The sequence below is a fragment of the Oryctolagus cuniculus genome, chromosome 9 (assembly GCF_051225735.1).
Source record: "Oryctolagus cuniculus isolate XC-2025 breed Fujian yellow rabbit chromosome 9, ASM5122573v1, whole genome shotgun sequence".
Lineage (NCBI taxonomy): Eukaryota > Metazoa > Chordata > Mammalia > Lagomorpha > Leporidae > Oryctolagus > Oryctolagus cuniculus.
The window spans coordinates 128,430,197-128,450,126 of NC_142875.1; the positions used below are offsets into that span (position 1 = coordinate 128,430,197).

At 48.8% G+C, this 19,930-nt stretch overlaps 2 protein-coding genes across 12 annotated transcripts in view; both read left to right on the forward strand.

Annotated features, from left to right (window-relative positions):
- LOC149124766 (uncharacterized) overlaps positions 1-8,295 on the forward strand; it is a 168,056-nt gene extending 159,761 nt beyond the window's left edge. The window contains exons 1-2 of one of the 2 annotated variants that reach the window (XR_016213035.1): positions 5,218-5,350; positions 7,201-8,295. Coding sequence is in view for 1 of the 2 variants with exons in the window: in XM_089303969.1 (XP_089160095.1) it covers positions 7,201-7,324 (124 nt within the window). In the remaining variant the exon portion in view is untranslated. Of the gene's footprint in view, positions 1-5,217; positions 5,351-7,200 lie in introns of those variants that run through there. The other variant, XM_089303969.1, reaches the window with a different exon arrangement.
- A 990-nt stretch (positions 8,296-9,285) lies between these two features.
- The window catches only part of RESF1 (retroelement silencing factor 1), a 32,871-nt gene continuing 22,226 nt past the window's right edge, over positions 9,286-19,930 (forward strand). For 2 of the 10 annotated variants that reach the window (XM_089303963.1, XM_089303964.1), the window contains exons 1-3: positions 10,065-10,530; positions 11,558-11,648; positions 19,060-19,219. The gene's annotated coding sequence lies outside the window, so the exon portion shown is untranslated. Of the gene's footprint in view, positions 9,737-9,930; positions 10,025-10,064; positions 10,531-11,557; positions 11,649-12,472; positions 12,854-19,059; positions 19,220-19,930 lie in introns of those variants that run through there. The other 8 variants (XM_089303967.1, XM_089303965.1, XM_051850910.3 and 5 more) reach the window with 6 other exon arrangements.

The following is a 19,930-nucleotide window of genomic DNA, read 5'->3' on the forward strand; positions in this document are numbered from 1 at the left end:
TGAACAGTCTTGACCTCTGTGAACTGTTCTCTTCCCTTGCCCTTTGTGACACCACTGTCCAAGGTTGGCTTCCCTCTCCCTGGTTGTCCCTTTGTCTCCTTGAGGCTCACCTGCTTCTCCTGCCATCAAATAGAGGGAGGGTTGTTTTCAAGACATTGTCCTGGATCTCTTCTCCCGTTTTACATTTCATTTAAGTGACCGCTTTCATACCCAGAGACATCATCAACTTTGAAAAGTGAAATTTAGAGGTGGCTGTTTGACGCCACAGTTAAGATGCCTCTTGGGCTGTCCACATCTGATATCAGAGTACCTGGACTTGACTCCTGTCTCCACTGCCAGTTACTGCCTCCTGCTAATGCACACCTGGGAGGCTTACATGATTCTGACGTGAGAGACCCAGATGGAGTTCCTGGCTCCTGGCTGTGGTGGGCATTTGAGGAGTGAACGGAACCAGGGGATGGAAGATCTCTCTCTGGGCCTTTCAAGTAAAGGGAGAAAAAAAATTTTTTTTTTTACTTCAAAAAGATGGAGCCAGCACCGTGGCACGGCCAGTTCAAGCCCAGGCCTACAGCACCGGCATCCCATGTGGGTGCCAGACCGAAGTCCCTGGCTGCTCCACTTCCCATCCAGCTCCCTGCTACTGTGCCTGGGAAAGCAGCAGAAGTTGGCCCAAGTCCTTGGACCCCTGTACCCTTACGGGAGACCAGGAAGAAGCCCCTGGACCCTGGCTTCGGATCAGCTCAGCCAGCTGTTGCGGTCACTGGGGGAATGAACCAGCAGATAGAAGACCCCTCTCTCTGTCTTTACCTCTCTCTATAACTCTTTCAGATAAATAAAAAATAAATCTTTTTTAAAAAAAGTTTTAAAAAGAAAGTTTACGTCTCTTGGCAGTTGCGTAGCTGCTGCAGGCTGGGGTGGAAGTCTTCTCCACAGATCTTTGAGGATCTGATTTCATTGAATTTTTTCTTTGAGTATTCTTTTGAACAGGATTATAAACCGTGGTCCATCACGTTAGCACTCTAAGGCTGCCCAAACAAATCAGCACGAAGGTAGCTGCTGAAACTGAGCCGCTTGCCATCTCACACGTGTGGAGGAGCCACGGCTGGGCAGGCGGCTCTGCCAGCGTTTCTGCTGAGGGCCTCCCCAGGCAGGAGTTCGCTTCCGAGCTCATCCAGGCTGCCAGCAGATTTCATTTCCTCCTCAAGCTTCCCCTGGGGCCCCTTCCTGTCCAACCCAGCGACCTTGGGGCAAACCCACCTCACGCTTCCAGTTTTCCAAAAGTCTCCCTCTGCCAGATCTCTCTGACGGCCTCCCTGATTTTAAAGGCTCCTGTGGTTACACTGGGCCCACACACAGAGCCCAGGGTAATGTCCCTGTTTCACGTAATTTTTATGCTAATTTTAATGAATTTTTAACAGATTCAATATGAGTTGTAGATACAAGTCTTATAATGATATTCCTTAACTCCCCCTCCCTACTTCCCTCCTTACTTCTACCTTTTTTTTTAGTTTTTGAGATAACAGATTTTAAATTTACATTGTAGTAAAACAGCTTAATACTTCACCGAATAAGAAGTTTAACAAGTAAAAAGCAAAAAGACTGTAGTTTAGTGGGAATATAGATGATGGCTATAAACAACAATTGAATGGAAAAATGACCCCCAAAAGATAAGTACCGTGTGTTTTCCCTGATCTGCAGTAAGTAATAGAGTACAAAAAAGTGTAATGTATAATTATTTGTATTCTAATCTGCATAAAAATTATTCTTGTGCATAAACTGTTGAGAGGAAATGGCTTAAAGTGTAAATGAACTTATTATTATCTTATAACCACACAGGAAATATTTACATGTTACATTGTCATTGGTTCTATTTCACTGAAAGAAATTATGAATGACTAATTGACCAAAAAAAACCCCACTGTATGTGGGTGTAATATCCATATTTCAAGGTCAGGTCATTGATAAGCCTAGTTTTGTCTGCATGGTCACTTTTGTAAGTAAGTACCACGACCATGGAGTAACAGTGAGATCTGAAGGTCACAGGGACCAAAATTCTACCCACTGCATCCACGGGTAGAATTCAGCAGTGCCATGAATTTGGATGATAAAACAGTAACCTCTTTATTTTCATAGAAATTTACTGCTCCATGGGCTGGCATTGTGGTGCAGCAGGTTAATCCTCCACCTGCAGCGCCGGCATCCCACATGGGCACTGGTTCTAGTCACAGCTATTCCACTTCCAATCCAGCTCTCTGCTATGGCCTGGGAAAGCAGTAGAAGATGGGCCAAGTCCTTGGGCCCCTGCACCCACATGGAGACCTGGAAGAAGTTCCTGGCTCCTGGCTTCAGATTGGCCCAGCTCTGACGGTTGTGGCCAATTGGGGAGTGAACCAACGGAAGGAAGATCTGTCTCTCTGTCTCCGTCTCACTGTCTGTAATTCTACTTCTCAAATAAAATATAAAAAATTAAAAAAAAAAGAAATTTACTGCTACGTGCCATTTCCTCCATACATGAAGGTTGACAACAAGTCCAAAATAATAGTTGCGACAGTAACTCTGTCACCATAATGTTAAGTCGCAAGTATTTTTATATTAAATTAGAGTTAATGTAGATAATTTTAATATATTATTTTTATTCATCATTTTGAAATCAATTCTTAAGTCTGCTCCTAGATCTTACTTACTGTGTCAATAAAGAAAAGCACATATCACATTTGTTATTTTGGTAACTTGTATATTGAGTTAATTTCAGTTATAATCTTACATGCTTTATGCTTTCAAAAACATTATTTTGAGGAGGGATCCATGCACTCTACCAACAGGCAGAGAAGTTTCTGGTGCAAAAGCAAAGAACTGTCATGTCCTGGTTGACATTAGGTTACTGCCATTTCTACATCCCAGTCCATATAGATGGAAAAAGAGAGGAGTTTCAGAATAAACCATGCCCTTAGGCAGATTTGCATACAACATCTACTGCCAGGTCATGTTTCAGAAACAAACTTGACAATATCTAGCTGCAAGGGAGGCTTGATTATAATTAGTAAGGCAACTTCATTCAGAGTAACTTGATATCAAAATACTAATTACCAGCATAAAGGGGAAACAGATTTTAGGGACTAATCAAACAAAGAAAAAAACAGACTAATGATGTCATTTATAGCATTAATTAATAGACATCTTTTGTAAACCAACAATTTTTGACTATAGGAATGCTAATGATGTCATGTACTTATCATTTTTCTTTATTTATTTGAAAGGCAGAGCTACACAGAGAGAAGGAGAGAGACAGAGAGCTCACTCATCCACTGGTTCACTCCCCAAATGGTTGCAGCAGCCAAGGCTGGGCCAGAGGAAGGAGCCAGGAACTTATTCTTGTCTCCAACGTGTATGGCAGGGGCCCAAGCACTTGGACCATATTCCGCTGCTTTCCCAGGAGAAAGCAGCATCCATATGGGACACCAAAACTGCACGCAGAGGCTTAACCTCCTACGCCACAGCGCCGGCCCCGTGCACTTTTCTCAAACATGTTTTATGAGGTTAGCTGTTAACAGGCCTTAAAGGTCAGTATTGTGCTCTAGAACAATTGAGGTAGAAGGCAGGAAACCTTCACTATTGGATGTCTGGGAACACAGGAGGAGCTGGCCTTTATGGTAGACACGGCATAAAGCAGTCTAATGAGTGTGTGGTGTGGTAGGGCACGCGGGGTTGCAAATTTCTTAAGGTGGAAACAAGGCAAAACTCAGTCATTGAGTAAACATGCTCTCAGGCCATGAGCCGGTGCTGTCCCTTGCACATCTCCACACTGGGGACTCTTCAGGGCCACTGTATTGATGAGTGTCACTTGTACTACAGGCTTGATGCAAAGACCAAACACTTGTGGGAAACCAGGACCACCTCAGCCTATGCACAGGAGGCAGGAGCACATCAGTACCAGTGCAGGTATGGGTACGTGGAAGAGAGGTCAGCAGCTCCATCCCACGTGGGAGACACAGGAGAAGCTCCGGACTCCTGGTTTCAGATTGACCTAGATCCAGCCATTTGGGTAGTGAACCAAAAGCTGGAAGACCTCTTTCTCTATAACTGCCTCTCAAGTCAATAAATAAATCTTAAAAAGAAAAAGAAGTGCTTCTGTCCGTAAGTCCCTAGTAGATTGATTTCACTATGTAATCTTGGATTTGGATGCTTTCTTTTGTCTCATGTCCCCGTCTGCCTTTGGTGTCCAGTTCTCCCATGTCAGGATATTCTGAAACAGTAGGCATTAAACTGTTTTGCATAAAAACCTCTTTCAGCTGTATAGGAGTGGGGTGCATATCAGACTTTCTGGTAGCAGATCTCTCTTGGGCTTGGGTTTGTTTTTGTTTGACCTGGGTGGCTATTAGGCAGGCACTGGAAAACACCTTGTCTGAGCAAGTTTAAACCCTTTACTCCACAGGTTGTTCCTAGTGAAGTGTGTGTATTAATTCATGTAAATATTGCAGAAAATCCCGTGAGTTAAGTATTATTGTTACCTCCATTCAACAGATAAAGAAACTGTGCAGAGGGATTAAGAGGTTTCCCCTAAGGTTGTGTAGCTAGTAAACCCCAGAGCCAAGATCCAAACTTCAAGGTCAAAGGAAAACCTAGGTGTTACAAATCGCAAGAATCCCCTCTGCTCCTTAATCACACAGACAGCTTTCCCTTGTTTATTTCCTCCTATAAAAACCCTTGGTCAAAGGTGTTTGATGTAGTGCTTAAGACAACAGTTGTGAGACCTGAGCCTGGATCAAGGTGTAACTATTAAATTAGGCCTCCATCTTGTAACTTGGGCCTGACCAGGCCCTGAACCCTAAGCCAGAAGCTCCTAAAAGTAAATAAATGAACTCCCCTTGCAATAAACTCTCCTAGCAACAGCCAATCAGCAGATAGCAGAGAAATACCTAAAGTTCCTGGTGTCTTTTCAGGGCAGATAAGGTGATTGATAACATCCCGAGACCCTGTGGTTTGGCACTACACCCCAGCAGCTGGGACCCTTACTTTAGCCAATTAATTTAAAAGGCATCAACCCCAAAGCCATCCAGCTACCTTTGCTAGGCCCATTCCCGCCACTGGATACACTAATCCATTCTAAGAGATGTGCTTTGAATTTCCCACAGGATGAGATGATTTGCTAAATGGTACCATGATGTATAGAATGTCTCTGAAAACCCTATAAAAACCCTGTTAACTGAAGGGTCGGGGCTCTCAATTCAGACCCGCTGCGTCGGTGTCGATTGAGAGTCTAGGCCCGGACCTGCAATAAAACTCTCGTGTGCTTTACAGCGGTACCGGCTCCTTGGTGGCCTTTGGGGACAACTGAATTGGGCATAACATTGTAAGAGCACCTGTCCCACATCTGACTGCCTGGGTGGGAGCTTCTTGCCAGTGCAGATCTGGGAGGTCAGTGATGGTTCAAGTAGTTGTGTTGCTGACACCCATGTGGAAAACCTGGATTGAGTTCCTGGCTCCAGGGCTACAGGCCAGGCTCAGCCCCACCCAGTGCAGGCTTTTGAGGAGTTAACCAGCAGATGGGAGCTCTCTTCTGTCTCTCAAATAAATAAATAAATAAATATCCAAAATAGAAATACAGACTGTTGATCTGTTTCCTTTTTTTCAATAATAATCATCTGCATTAATGTATGTGTTCCATACTACAGTGATCTGAAAAAAAAAATTATCCCCTATGCATGTCTTAGGTGCACTTTCTTTCACACACTTTAGTGAAAACTTGCTCTGACTCCTACCCTATATTGTTGCTTCTAAGATCAGCAGTCAGTAGCTCCACGCTTCAGGCTCCTCTTAATAAAACTGCAACTTACTAGAAATGCAAATTTCCAGCCCCATCCCAGACCTACTGAATCAGCAGTTTTGCAGGTGTTGTTTTTCAGTCTCTTTTTTAAAATTCTGAAAATTTATTTGAAAGAGAGGGAGAGAGGCAGAGAGAGAGAGAGACAGACAGAGGTTGATTCCATCTGCTAGTTTACTACCCAGGTACCTGTATCTGTCCCACTGGGCCAGGCTGAAGCCGGAACCTGGAACTCAAGCTGAGTCTCCCACTTGGGAGCCAGGGACCCAAGTACTTGAGCCATTGTTATGGGGAACAGCCACTTAAGGAGAAGAATTCCATGCAGACAGGACAATGAGCAAAACAAGATTTATTGAAGTCAGAGACTCCTGCCCCAGCATCAGGGGTGGTCCAAGAGAAGACTACCCTAGAGCTTGCCCACCTGGGGTCTTTTAAGCACAATTCAGGGGAAGAACAGAATAGCAGTTAACAATCAATCAGAGGGTGAGGACGAAACCTAACTGCAGGCCAGAATTGTAATCCTGTCTAGCCTGCTTGGGATAAAACAAAAAAGGCCACCAGAGGGTTGGGATAAGTCACTTAGTTTTTCCATCTCCTTTTAAAAAAAGAATTCATTTTAGTTATTTGAAAGAGTTATACAGAGAGAGAAGGAGAGACAGAGAGAGAGGTCTTTCATCCATGATGGTTCATTCCCCAAGTAGCTGCAATAGCCAGAGCTGAGTGATCTGAAGCCAGGAGCCAGGAGCTTATTCTGGGTCTCCCACGCCGGTGTAGGAGTCCAAGGACTTGGGCCACCTTCTACTCTCTCCCAGACAATAGCAGACAGCTAGATTGAAAATGGAGCAGCCGGGACTGGAACTATTGCCCATATGGGATGCCGGCACTCCAGGCGGTGGCTTTACCTGCTATGGCATGGCGCCGGCCCTCTGTTATCCTTCTAAAACTGGAAACTCGGGTCTGGCACTATGGTATAGTGGGTTAAGCCACCACCTGCAGCGCTGGCATTCCCTTATAGGTCCCAGCTGCTCCACTTCTCATGCAGCTCCCTCGTAATGGCTTGGGAAAGCAGCTGAGGATGGCCCAACTGATTGAGCCCTTGCTATCCATGTGGGAGGCCCGGAAGAAACTCCCGGCTCCTGGCTTCAGCCTGGCCCAGCTCCTAGCTATTCCAGCCATCTGGGGAGTGAACCAGCAGATGGAACATCTCTGTCTTCTCTCCTTTCCTAATTCGGCCTTTAAATAAATGAATACATCCAAAAGAAAAAAAAAACTGGAAACAGAGGAGTGAGATCAGAACATTTGTCTTATTAAAGGCAGTTTCTGGTGAGAAGCATGCATGTTTTTCACTCTTACCCGGACTTCCCGTTTTCTCATTCCAGTGGGGACCTGAACCACCTGCCTGTCAGCCTTCTAACTCATCACAGCATCACCTGCTGCATACCCAGGTATTACGGACCAGAGACTGAAGGCAGCACTGGAGGCTTATTACGCGTGTGGACTTGACAGGATGCACATCCCAAGTGGCAAGCCCCGATTTTAGCTATTCTTTGTTTTTATACCCACATCGGGAAGTTACAGGGATAGGGTTGTTCCTTGAGGCACCTAAGCATACAGAGAACCATCTCAAGCATACAGTTGGGCTTTATGTAAAAGCAAAGTATTCCAGGAACTGCTGACAGGTGTGTGGTTGAACAGTGCAGCAAAATGTCCCTAAAAAGTCCCTGAGCTGATAGTCCTTGAAGTTGGCTGCAGTAATGGGCATCCTACCCTGTTAATGCTATCATGTAGGAGTTGGTCAGAGATTAAAAAAAAAAAAAACAAAAAAAAAAACAAAAAGCCACCGTCGTGATTAGTATTAGCAGGAGACAGCCTATAGCAAGCCTCCAACAAGGGTATGTGCATAGAGCATAATAAAAATCAACATAAGTAACTCCATTTTATTTTTGTAACTTGTTTTTAAGTAATTTGTCTTGAACAACATGATTGACATAAAAAAAGGGAAAAACATGTTGAGTGTAGAATTGAATGCCCACATCTGCAAAAACAGCTACAGCCTCAGTGACAGGAGCTGATGTCTGCGAATGCTAAGAACAGAAAAATAACTTAAGACTTGAGAAAAATGCATTAAGAAGAGCATATTGGGCTGGCGCTGTGGCATAGCAGGTAAAGCTGCCACCTGCAGCGCTAGCATCCCATATGGGCACCGATTGAAGTCCCGGCTGCTCCACTTCCAATCCAGCTCTCTGCTATGGCCTGGGAAAGCAGTAGAAGATGGCCCAAGTGCTTGGGCCCCTGCACCCGTGTTGGAGACCCGGAAGAAGCTCCTGGCTTTGGTGCAGCCCAGCTCTGGCTGTTGCAGCCATTTGGGGAGTGAACCAGTGGATGGAAGACTTTCTGTCTCTGTCTCTGCCTCTTTGTAACTCTGCCTTTCAAATAAATAAAATAAATCTTTAAAAAAAGAACAGCATGCTGTGAAGAGGACCGGTCTCAGAGCTGATGCCTGCACCCTTTGCCTCCTAAAAGCTGTGACGCCCCTGATGGTCTGAATGCAGTCTGAGGCCAGACCAGTGCAGCCCCTGCGTGGTAGGAAGGAAGGTCTGAGGCCACTCTCTGCCCTCTCTGCACTCAACTTCTGCTCCCATGCTTGCGGCTCTTCTACAACCCGGTACCACCTACAGTGGGAAACACTCCCACCTGCCTACACTCAAGGAACAGACTTGGACACAAAGTACAGGAAAACCAGGCTTTTAACAGTGGCCTTGAAAGATTGGGTGTTTGGGAGGCAGGCACAGTGGGTGTAGTCCCAGCAGGGACTTATTTTCCTAACATGCAGATCCCTCCCCCATTTCTGCACTGGCTGAGTACTGTGGGGTTACAGTCTCCCCAGAGGTTACCTAAGTTTTTATTATTTTTTATAAGACAATCGCTTCTTCTCCCTCCTGTTCAAGTTTCCACCTCTGAGAAATGGCTCACTGGCTCTATGTAGTTGACCCTTCCCTATTTGACTATACTGTTTTTTTTGGGGGGGGGGATTTCAAGTGCGTGAGCTTTGTGGCTGCTACATCAGCAAGCTTCTATACTATACAAGCTGGCTACTGTCGCTCCCCCTCTTCGCGGAGGAACGACACAGGACCCTGCGCTGCTCGGCCCTCCCCGGGTTTGCTGCTGGTTCTTCCCGGGTTGGCTACCGTCCCTTCCACCTCTGTGGAAGGGCGGTGCCCCCTGCCACTTTCCCCACTTCCGAGGGGGAGCGGCACACCGCCGGCCGGCTCTCTCGGGGGCTTCTCAGGTGTTCCTCTTAGATGTTCCTGGTGCATGTTGTCTCTCTCCTCCTTTATAGTCCTCTTCCACCAATCCCAACTCTGCTACCCACACGCCGAGCACGCTGCTCTCCTCCAATCAGGAGCAGGTCCTACAGTTTATTGGTTGAACTGGAGGCAGCTGTGCGGAAGCTGTTTACTCCTCTCCCAGCGCCATATTGTGGGAGAGCAGATGCATAGAATAAGTCTTAATTCCAGTAACTTAGTCTAGTCCGAGTTGCTCCCCACAGGCTACAAGTAATTTCCAACTCAGAGCTAAGCTTTTTGAAAAGAAACCGTGTTTTTACTTCTCCCACTGCTGTTCATGCAAACTGAATTCAGTGTGTTGCTTGACTGGATTATATGATTGATCCATTGGTTTACCATTGGATTAAGAACTTGACATTTGCCTCAGTTACTCACGGACACCCCCAGTTTCCTTGGGTTTCTTAGGCCCTGTGACTTCCTGGAGTTGATTTGACTGGGATGATCAATAAGGCATGAGATTGTGGAGAGACACAAACTGTGACTTGGGTGACCAAGTAAAGTTTCCCTATCAGGACGGGGCACGTGAGCAGGAAGCTGGAATCTGGAGTGGAGCCGGGACTCGACCCAGGTTCGTGGTGTAAGGACAGAAAAGCGGGACAACGAGGAGACAGAACAAGGACTCACAGCTAGAATAGGTTTATTCAGAGACAGACCAGAGAGGGGCTCCCTCCTGGTGAGGGTGCAACAGAGAGCCACCTGGGAACACACAGCAGGGAGGGAGTGGGCCCGCCCAGACTGGTGGCTTATATAGCTTAGTGGATGGGACGGCTTGGGAGGGGCTTGGCTGGGCTGGGCTTCTGAGATAGTGGGTAGAGCTCGGGCTGGAGGCTGCTCCCTCAAGAGAGTGGTGTGGCTGGTGAGGGTCTTAGAGTGGGGGGAGCTGGGGCTAATGGCTGGACCCTTAAGATGGGGTTTGGCCGACGGTCCTAGCAGGGCAGGGCTGAGTGAGCTGAAGGGGACCGCAGGGAATTGGGGTGCTGCTGCCAAGCGCGCAGGTGACAGGCGAAAATAGCTCTAAGGCTTTTGTTTCTGACCGCTGTGCCAAAATTCTGATGCAAATAAGAAGCGAGAGGCTCTTCACGTGGCTCAGCAGCTTTCTCCGGAGCCCAGGGAAAGTGCTCTGCAGGGCCAGCGGCGCGGGCCCGGGGCCCTGAGCGCGGCATCTGGGCGGCACTAGGACCGGGAGCGGGGCCGCCCCGCGCCGCACGCCCGGGGCGGGGCTCAGCTGTGCGGGAAGCCGGGGCCTGGCTGCCCGGCCCGCCCCCGGAGGCGGACCCCACTTGACTTAAACTCCGGGGCCGGGAGGCGGCCGCGTTCCCCTGCCTGCCTGCCTGCCGGCCGGGGCTGTCCTCCGCGTCCGCGGTAAGTGGGCGGCCGGGTACCGCGCGGAGCCTCGCTCGGCTCCCGGGGACGGCCAGGCGGGGCGCCGCGGGCCGGGGCCGGGCGCGCTGGCAGCCGCGGGCTTTTGTTCTGCGGCGCGGAGCGAGCGGCGGCCGCGGGCAGCTCCAGGCCCGGCCCCCAGCTCTCCGCGCCCTCGGGCCGCCGCCCGCCGCGGTCGCTGCCTGTCGGGGACGCAGGGGCGGCGGGGCCGGAGAGGACACCGAGCCCCGGGCGCGGGGCGGGGCCCAGGCGGGCGCACGCGGTGTCGCGTCGCGGCGGACCGCTCTCTGTCGCTGGAGTGGAATAGTGGGGAGAAGAAAAAAGGACCAAAAAACCCCCCACACCTTTGTTTTCCTTTCTGTGTGTCCCCGCCCCTGTGCAGCCGAACCCGGGGCGCGGGCGCTCGGCTCGCGCGTGCAGGCGACCGTGGGCGCGCCCGTGCGGAGGAGCCGGGGTCCCCGTGCGCGAGTTCGCGCCTCGGGCAGCTGGGGCGGCGTCCCGCGGGATGCGCGCTCCCCGGGCGAGCGGGCTTTCGGGGACTCGCTCGGTGGGCCTCGAGCGCCTGCCTGCAGGAGGGAAAGCAGGTGATGTGAGTCTGCTCGCCGCACGAGCCGCTCGGCAGCTGCGGGTTTCTGCAGAGCGTGTTGACTCTCAATCAGGATGGAGTTGCACTGAGTGACGTTCCTCCCTGCCCCCTCCAGCCCCGGTAGTCGCGTTCCCTTTCATTAATGCCAAAGGAACATCGCTGAGATGGGACGTTTCTGCTCCGAACTGAGGGAACCCGGAGAAGTGTATGCATTGTAACCTAAGGGAATGGCGTTTTGAGCCCAGATCTGGCTTCTGTCCAGTTCTAGCACCCTTAAGAATGCAGTGTGTTTACTGTGCTTTCAGGGCAACCTTAAGGGACACAGCTGCACAGTCATGTGTCATGTCAGGCAAACGCGTTAGCTAGCGGGTCCTGCCACTGATCACACAGTGATTTTTTTTTTTTTTTTTTTGCTCTCCCTAGAACCAAAGAAGTGTAGATACTGTGTGCACTTAGACTGGCACGTTTGCAGGGCAATGGAAACAAGCTTACTAGAGAAGAGTTCTAGTTGAAGGTAAGTGTGATTTAATCCCCTGACCCTTCCCTTTCAGCGAGTAATTTATCTGTTGTGGAATAAAATGATTAACTCCAGATCAACACCGGTTGAAAATTAACCACAGGACACAATGGGGGTGGTGTTACAGCTGCAGAAGGAACGGGGTAGTTGGTGTGGTGCTGAGGATCCAGCCCTTCATCGCGGCCCCATAAGGAAGGGGTTGCTGGGGCGGTGGAGTGAGTGGTGGGGGAACCAGTCCTGTGCGGGCCGAGTGATGGTCTCTGGGCATCCACCCTGCAACCCCTTGCTGTGCCACCTTGGGAAGATTGGCCCCTAACTGTGTTCTCATCTGTAAGAGAACAGTAGCACCTACCTCATGGGATTACTGAGACAAGGCACGTGGGTTTCATACACAGAACACGCTTAGAACAGGTCCTGGCACGTAGTAAATGCTCTGTCCATCTTCACTGTCCTCATCATGGGCAGTGTCCCGCCATCTGACAAGCCTACACTATCTTGCAGGAAATTCAGTGCGCTCATTTTTACCAGATTCTTGAGCTGTGTGTTGATTAAGCAATCACTGTAGATCCTGCGGGGTCTTTTTATTGGAGGGGGAGGTGGTCCTTCTGTTAGGAAACACCAATCACTTGTTGGCCACAGAAGGTTTTGCCTGCAGCCCTGTTGGAAGCACAGAGTGCCCGCCTTGTGTTCTGTGGAGGTTGGCTTTTTCTGGTTACCTTCTGGATTATCGGCGGTTTATTTCAGCAGCTCTTGCTTAGGGAACTGATCTAGTCCTGTTTCTTTAAAGGTAAATTTCAAGAATCTTTGTTTTGTCTAACCAGGCCAGCTCCCCACCCCCAACTATTCAAGAAGACACAGAAAGCATTCGGTTTGAGATAAAGGAAGAGTCTCTGACCAGCCCTGGCCATAGAAATGCAAGTTAAAGTTTCAGTGAAGAATCCTTGAAAGGAGGAGGAAGTAGTCTAAGGAACCTTGAGAAATTCCAAGAGCATTGTTGTGGGCGGCCCTGCCCTAAGTACTTGCAAATGCTGGGCGCTGGGGGAGGCTGGCCTGCAGAGGCTAGTGTGTCAGTGAGACCAGAACCACGCTTTTGCTGCTCTGTTCGAAGCCTCCCAGAATCTGATGACAACTTAGATTCTCCTGGGATGGATCGGATTACAAGGCTTCATTTATAAATAAACTCTTGTGGTTAAAATTGCAAAGTGTGTTTAAAGAAATTGTATTGTCCAATTAAGTGTTAAGAAACAAAGTATAGTCAGATGGTGTGTGCGTTTTTTTTTTGGGGGGGGTAAGCCCCAAGGGAGAATTTATTAGGTTACGTAATTTTGAAGTTGTGAATGGAACCAGAATGTGAATCTGAAAGTCTTAAAGACTTTGAACAGAACAGTATCTGTGGCCTCTGCAGAGATGTCAGTAGATCCCGCAGCCCTCCCTCCACTGGGCGGTACTGCCCTCTCCAGATGTGTATCTAATCAGCTGCAGGCAGCCTGGAGCAGGGCAAACAGCCTCCGGCTCCACTCTCCACTCTGTGCTTGAGGGTATCTGTACTCTAACAGGGATGTGCTGAATTTTTTTTTTAAAAAGACTGAGAGATTTCATACAGCATGCATTCATCCAGTATACACTCAGGGTATGGTTTGCTGGTTTTTAGTATGTTAGGGTTTTGCAACCATTACCCCCGTGACCTGAAGAGTGTTTTCTTAACCCCAGAACTAGAATCTCCTGGCTCAGCGGTGGTAGTGCCTCATCCTCCCCCACCCCAGCCATCCCTGAGCAGACCCTGATGTAGTTTCCTGTCAGTCTGAAATCGTAGAAGATTTGGTCTACTGTGGTTGTCTCTCTCTAGCACAGTGCTTTCAAGGAATATATGTCATTCCTTTTAATTGCCAAATATTGCCCCATGGGCTGTATCACAGCACGCTTTGTTCATCTCGCCGTCAGTTGGCAGACATCTGGATGGTTCTCCTTCGGGCTGCTGTTAAGAATGATTGAAAGGGATTTAGGGACCTGTGCATTCAGCTCTGTTGGGTCAACACCAGGAGTGGAATTCCTTGGCCATGGAGCTGTGGGAGCCTTTGAGGAACTGGCAGACTTACCCAGAGTATGTGCGTGAGAGAGTTCCAGCTTGTCCACGTCCATACCAACACTTCCTTTTTTAATGTTTATTTTCTTCTACTTGAACAGCAGAATAACAGAGTGCCTGCAACAGTGAGGGCTGGACCAGGCCAAAGCTGGGAGCCCAGAACGCCTCTTTGGCCTCAGATGTGTGGGTGGCCATTACTCAGTGCCTGTGCCTTCACCTGCTGCCTCCCAGTGCGTGAGCAGCACGGTGATGAGCAGTAGAGGCGCTTCCAGCACAAGCTGGATCTCTTCCCAGTGCACCCGCAGCCACGTGGCTTCCACGTGTATAAGTCCTGGTGATCCTGAGGTGGTATCCTACTAGGGTTGTGACTTACATGTTCTTGATAGTGAAGTTCTGCCTCTTTTCATGTGCTATCTACCTGTTGTCAAATTGTGAGAGTTTCTTTTAGGAGTTCTTTTTAAAAATAGTTTTTTTTTAAAGATTTATTTTTTGCTCGAAACTACTTGGAGGGAGGGAGGGAAGGAGGTGGGGAACGAGAGCTTCAGTCTAGTGGGTTGTTTCCCAGATGCCCCCAATGGCCCCCCAGGCTAGCCTGGCTGAAGCTGGGAGTCTGGAAGTCCATCCTGGGTCTCCCACAAGGGTGTAGAATCCCAAGCACTGGGCCATCTTCTCCTTTTTCAGATACTTTAGCAGGGAGCTGGATCTGATGCATAGTAGCTAGGACGTGGACCAGTGCCTGTGTGTGATGCTGGGGTCATAGGTGGTAGCTTAAGCCGCTGTGCTACAAGGCTGGCCTCAGCCTCTTTCCTTATTAATGACCATAAATGTGAGCTTATTTCTGACTTGTGTTCCGTTAATCAGTGTATGCCTTTTTTAAAGATTTGTTTGAAAGGTACAGTGACAGAGAAGGAGAGAGAGCTTCCTTCTGTTGGTTCACACTCCAAGTGTCCCCAACCGCCTGCTGTGGGCCAGGAGCTATGAACTCCATCTGGGTGTCCCACTTGGATGCCAGTGACTGAAGTAATTGGCATTGTTCAGTGCCTTCCCAGGCCCATTAGTTGGATCAGAAGTGGAGCAGCTGGACTTGAACCAGCTCTGCCATAGGAAACGCAGTGTCCCAATCAGTGCCACAACACTGGCTCCAGTCAGTGTGTGTGTTACGGAAGTACTACAAGACCTTGTCAGCGGTACTCAGTTTTGACTCGGGAGATGTGGGTCTTCCCATGTGAATTTTAGGATCACATTCTTAATCTGCAAAGGTATTACGAACTTGTGAGGATTGCACCAAATCTGTAGTTCCGTTTGGGCAGTGTTGCCTTTTAGGTTTTAGGATTTTGATATGTCCCAGTAAGGCAAGGAGGCGGCTGGTTAAGGAAGAACAGGCTTTTCTTGTAGACAGGACAGCAAGACTGACTCTCAAACAGCGAGTGGGCCAGGGGCCAGTGGAGTCTGCAGAGAGATCCAGCGTGCCTGGACAGAGGGTGAGGCCTTTGAAGTCAGGCTTCCTTCTGCCTGGGTAGTAGGCAGTTGAATTTCTGAACTCCCGTCTGGGGAGGGTGGGTCTGATAGGACAGAAGACCCCCTTGACGTTTGTTTATGAAGCTGGTTGTTTATGTCTGTGGCTATCAGTGGCATCCGAGGCAGTAAAATCCCACCGTGTCCTTTCAGGGTTCAGATGTGAAGTTAACTATCTCTGTGTCGCAATGGTCTCGCTAGTCCTAATTGCCGTCTTAACAGAATCGAGTTTTTCTACCTAAGAATGCAACTGGCTCCTACTTATTTGGATCTTTAGTGCCTTTCAGCACTAAAGTGATACTCAGAGTTTGAATTCCACTTTTGTCAAATTTATTCCTAAGTGTTCTATTCCTTTTGATGTTACTGTTAGTGGAGTTGCTAATTTTCCAGATTAATAGTGAATAGAAATCCAGTTGGATTTTGTATATTGGTTTTATACTGTGCAACAGTTTTTTTTTACGATTTTTTCAATTTATTTATTTGAGAGGTAGAGGTTACAGAGAATGAGAGACAGAGTGAAAGGCCCTCTCTCCGCTGGTTCACTCCCCAAATGACAGCAACGGCCGGAGCTGCACTGATCCGAAGCCAGGACCCAGGTCCCAGGCCCCTGGGTCTCCCACATGGGTGCAGGGGCCCAAGGACTTGGGCCATCCTCCACTGCTTTCCCAGCCCACTTTCCCAGAGAGCTGCTGCTTAACGTGCTGTGCCACAGCGCCAGCCCCAACTTTTCATCTCTTAAGGCCTCTTTGAGTTGTCTCCTGATAGTTAAGCCCGTGAGTCTGTTCCCTTTGATATCTCCCTTGGGTCATCCTTGGATCATTCTTGGAAGTAAGTCTGGTTCTGTGTGATAAGTCCTTCGTTGATGTCATTGAGCTTAACCAGACTTCTCCATTTCCTGTTTCCTAGCGCAGTCACTCCGGGCGACGTTCATGCTCCGTACACTTGGGATGGGTAAAGACTGATGAGAAGGGAGGGGAAGCAGTTTGCCAGGGCTTCGGTAGCCAGCCTAGTGGAGTTGTACAGGATGTAGAAAAGAGGAAGCTGGCGTGGGCATGGTGGCACATGGGCTTAGACCAGTGTTGGGACACCTGCGACCTATGTCACAGTGTCTGGGCTCCAGTCCCAGTCCAGTTCTGATCCAGCTACCTGCTAAAATCCACTGGAAAGGCATCAGATGACGGCTGAAGTACGTGGGTCCCTGCCGTCTGCATGGGCAGCGTGAATGGGTTTCTGACTCCTGGCTTAGGCCCGGTTCAGCTCTGACTGGGAGTGAACTAGTGGATGGAAGACCTGTCTCTCTGTTGATCTGTTTTCCAAAAAAGAAAACTTCAACAACAACAATGTAAAAAAAAAAAAATGGAAGAGGAAGAGGAAACGGCCTGTAAGATGGCCCTTGTTCAGGCAACATGCATTTTCATTTTCATTGTGTGTTTTAAATTCTGACTCAGACTGGTTTTCCTTTTTTTACCTTTTTTTTTAAAGACTTACTTGTTTGAAAGATGAAAGCTGGTTCACTCTCAGAAGCCCGCAGTAGCCGAGGTGGGTCCAGGCTGAAGCCACAAGCCTGTAATGACATCCAGATCTCATGGGGATGGGGGCCCAGACACTTGGGGGCTGTTTTCTCTGCTGCGTTCCCGGGTGCATTAGCACGACTCTGGATTGGAAGTGAGGCAGCTGGGATTCAGGCCAGTGCTCCCGTATGGAATGCAGCAGGTCGGCCTCCTACGCCGTGTTGCCAGGCCCTCACACTGGTTTCTTACAGTTGATTTTCTTTGGCTGAGTGGAGGTCTGACCCTCTCTCATTACATTGTTGAAAGATAAATTTGCCTGGAACATTCTCTGAAAAACAGGTTTAAGCACGTAAACTGCTTCAGATTTTTCTGATTTTTCTTTGTCATTATTGTGTCTCATTCTTTGCTAATTCACATACATATCTTTTTTTTTTCTTCTAAGATTTCTTTATTTATTTGAAAGGCAGAGTTAGAGAAGGAGAAGCTGGGGCAGAGAGACAAAGGTGTCTTCCATCTGCTGGTTCACTCCCCAAATAGCCGCAACAGCCAGAGCTATGCCAAGCCGATCCAAAGCCAGGAGCTTCTTCCAGGTCTCCCACATGGGTGCCAGGGCCCAAGCACCTGGGCCATCTTCCACTGCTTTCCCAGACGCATTAGCAGGGCGCTGGGTCAGAAGTGGGGCAGCTGCGTCTCCTAGCTGCACGCATATGGGATGCTGCCATCCGTGGCAGAAGCTAAATCTGCTGAGCCACAATGCTGGCCCCATGTATCTGCATTCTTAAGAATTTTGTTTAAAATATCCTAGTAGTTTCGTTTGATATCATTGTAATACTGGCTTCCAGAAATTCAGTTGGGTGAAGTTGGTTCATCTTCTGTTTTGGAAAAGCATGTATCATTGGTCCGAAATTTTTAAATTTTTCGTGTGATCCCCCAGTGCATCTGAGCCGATGTGTGTTTTCCGGTGAGTAGTGATAGTGGAGTGGGATTCTCCGCGAGGCAGGACCCCGAGGCTCCAGCAGGAAGCAGTGCGGATTTGTGCAGGCACTGGTCAGTGCACGTGCATCCATGGCTGAGCCAGCAACAAAGAAGGAAATGGCCCGCTGTGCCCCTTCACAGACAGCTGCTGTTCCCTGTGCATTTTCAGTCCCTCTGTCTGTGGTTACGTGTGTTCTGATTGGATGCTCGGAGGGGCAGGTGTACACTTAACACTGCTTCGGCTGTGTTCTTCCTTCGCTCTCTGAAAGCCCCCCTCACCGCACGTTCCTGAAAGCCCCTACCACATCGCCCCTTCCGCCTGTTCCCACTTAGAGTTTACTTCCTCTTGCTTGTGTTCTGAGAGGGGCCTCTGCCACGTGAGGAGAACCTGATTGATTTGTGGTAAATAAAGGAGACAGTGAGAAGCTGTGGTTCCCTCCTGAAGCTGCCTGTCTAGTGGTCTGCGAGGGCTTTTGTTGCGAGCGTTCGGGGCATGTCCAGGATGCAGGGGAGGGGAAGTGGAAGCCCGCTTCCTGCTCACGGACACAGCTTGTTTGTTCACATCAGTCAGTCCAGCTGCCTTCCTGTAGCTGCAGCTTTCCCTCGTCCCTGGAAGTCGGAGCCACCCTGACCCCCATGCAGTGCAGCAGAGCTCCCCCCGAACACCCCTCAGGAAGACGCCTGCTCAGAACTGGCTCCAGATCCTCGCCCTGATCTACTGCCCCCTCCTGCAGGAGATGGATCCCCGGCTGCTTCCTCAGGCACGCTAGCAGGGAGCTAGATCGGAAGTGGAGCAGCCAGGACTCGAAGTGGGGCCGGTTTGGGATAGCAGTGCAGGCAGCAGCTTTACCCGCTGGGCTACGGCTCTGGCCCCTATTGACAAATAATTTACCAATCAAGCGATTGGAGTGATTAGGCTTTTGAACTTGGAGTTTGTTCAGCTGCTGTCTCAGCTGGTAAAACAGCCTCGAGTAAAGGTTTCTGGAATTTTTTTGGGCTTTTTAATTGGCCCTTATCTGTCTCTTGCCTCAAGATCGTCGATAAAGGGGTGGGGTTGGGGGACAGACCAAACTATAAGAGGATTTTCCCATGTGCTTTTCTCAGCTTCTGCAGTTAACCCTTAGCTATCTCTTGCCTTAGTAGTATTCCTTTATAATTTTATGTTACGGCTAAAGATTGGTAACACCCCTATTTCATCCCTGATTTTATTGAGTATTCTCTTTCCTTGGTTGGTCTAGCTAAGTAGGTATCAATTGTGAGCTTTTCAAAGACCCGGCGTGTGATTTTGTTGTTTTTCTCTGTTTTCTTATTCTCCCTGCTAAAGTTTGACAGCAAAGAAATGCAGTGTGGGACGACCACAGGAAAAGAAAAGCCCGAGGGAAGTCCGGGGAGAGTCCAGGATGGGCTGCGAGAGCCTAGGCACGCGTGGTCTCAGGAAGCGTAAGCGTGTGTGCCTCAACAATTGGAAAGCAGCACTAGTTTGCGTAGGTTATGTCAATAAAATACTTTCATTAAAAAGTGATGGCTTTTTACATGTTAACAGATAATTATTGGGGAACTACAGGAGGCTGATTATTGAGCTTAGTGAGCAGGATGCTGCGTGAGCGGCTGCATCCCATATCACAGTGTCTAGGTTTGAGTCCCAGCTACCCTCTGGACTCGAGCTGTCTGACTGTGTCCACCCTCGGAGGCAGCAGCAGGTGATGGTACAAGCCCTGGGGTCCCTGCTACCCATGCAGGGATGCAGGTAACGGTCTGGACTCCTGGCTTCGATCTGACCCAGCCATGGCTGTTGTGGGCATTTGGGGACTGAACCAGCGGCTGGAAACTGTTGCCTCTCTGACTTTCAGATAAAATATAAATTAAATGAATTTTTAGCAATTTAGAGTTTAAACTTGGCATTCAGATACTTCAGAGAATGTGCCTGATTGAGCGAACATGGAATTCTGCTAGAGATCTAGGTTTGTGGATTTGGTTGTCTGGAGACAAGCATTGAGCCCTTAGTAGTGCTTTCAATGCAGTAGAGTAGGTGTCACCCATCAGTTGATGGTCACCCTCATCTGGGAGGCGTTTCTCACTCTTTCTTGCTGTTTCATCCTAACTGTAGAATGCCTGGCTTCCGCATATGATAGCACATTAGGTCCCATTGCATTCGGTTTTGTGTTCAAGTCTCTGTGTGCTTTTGTTATGTGTCT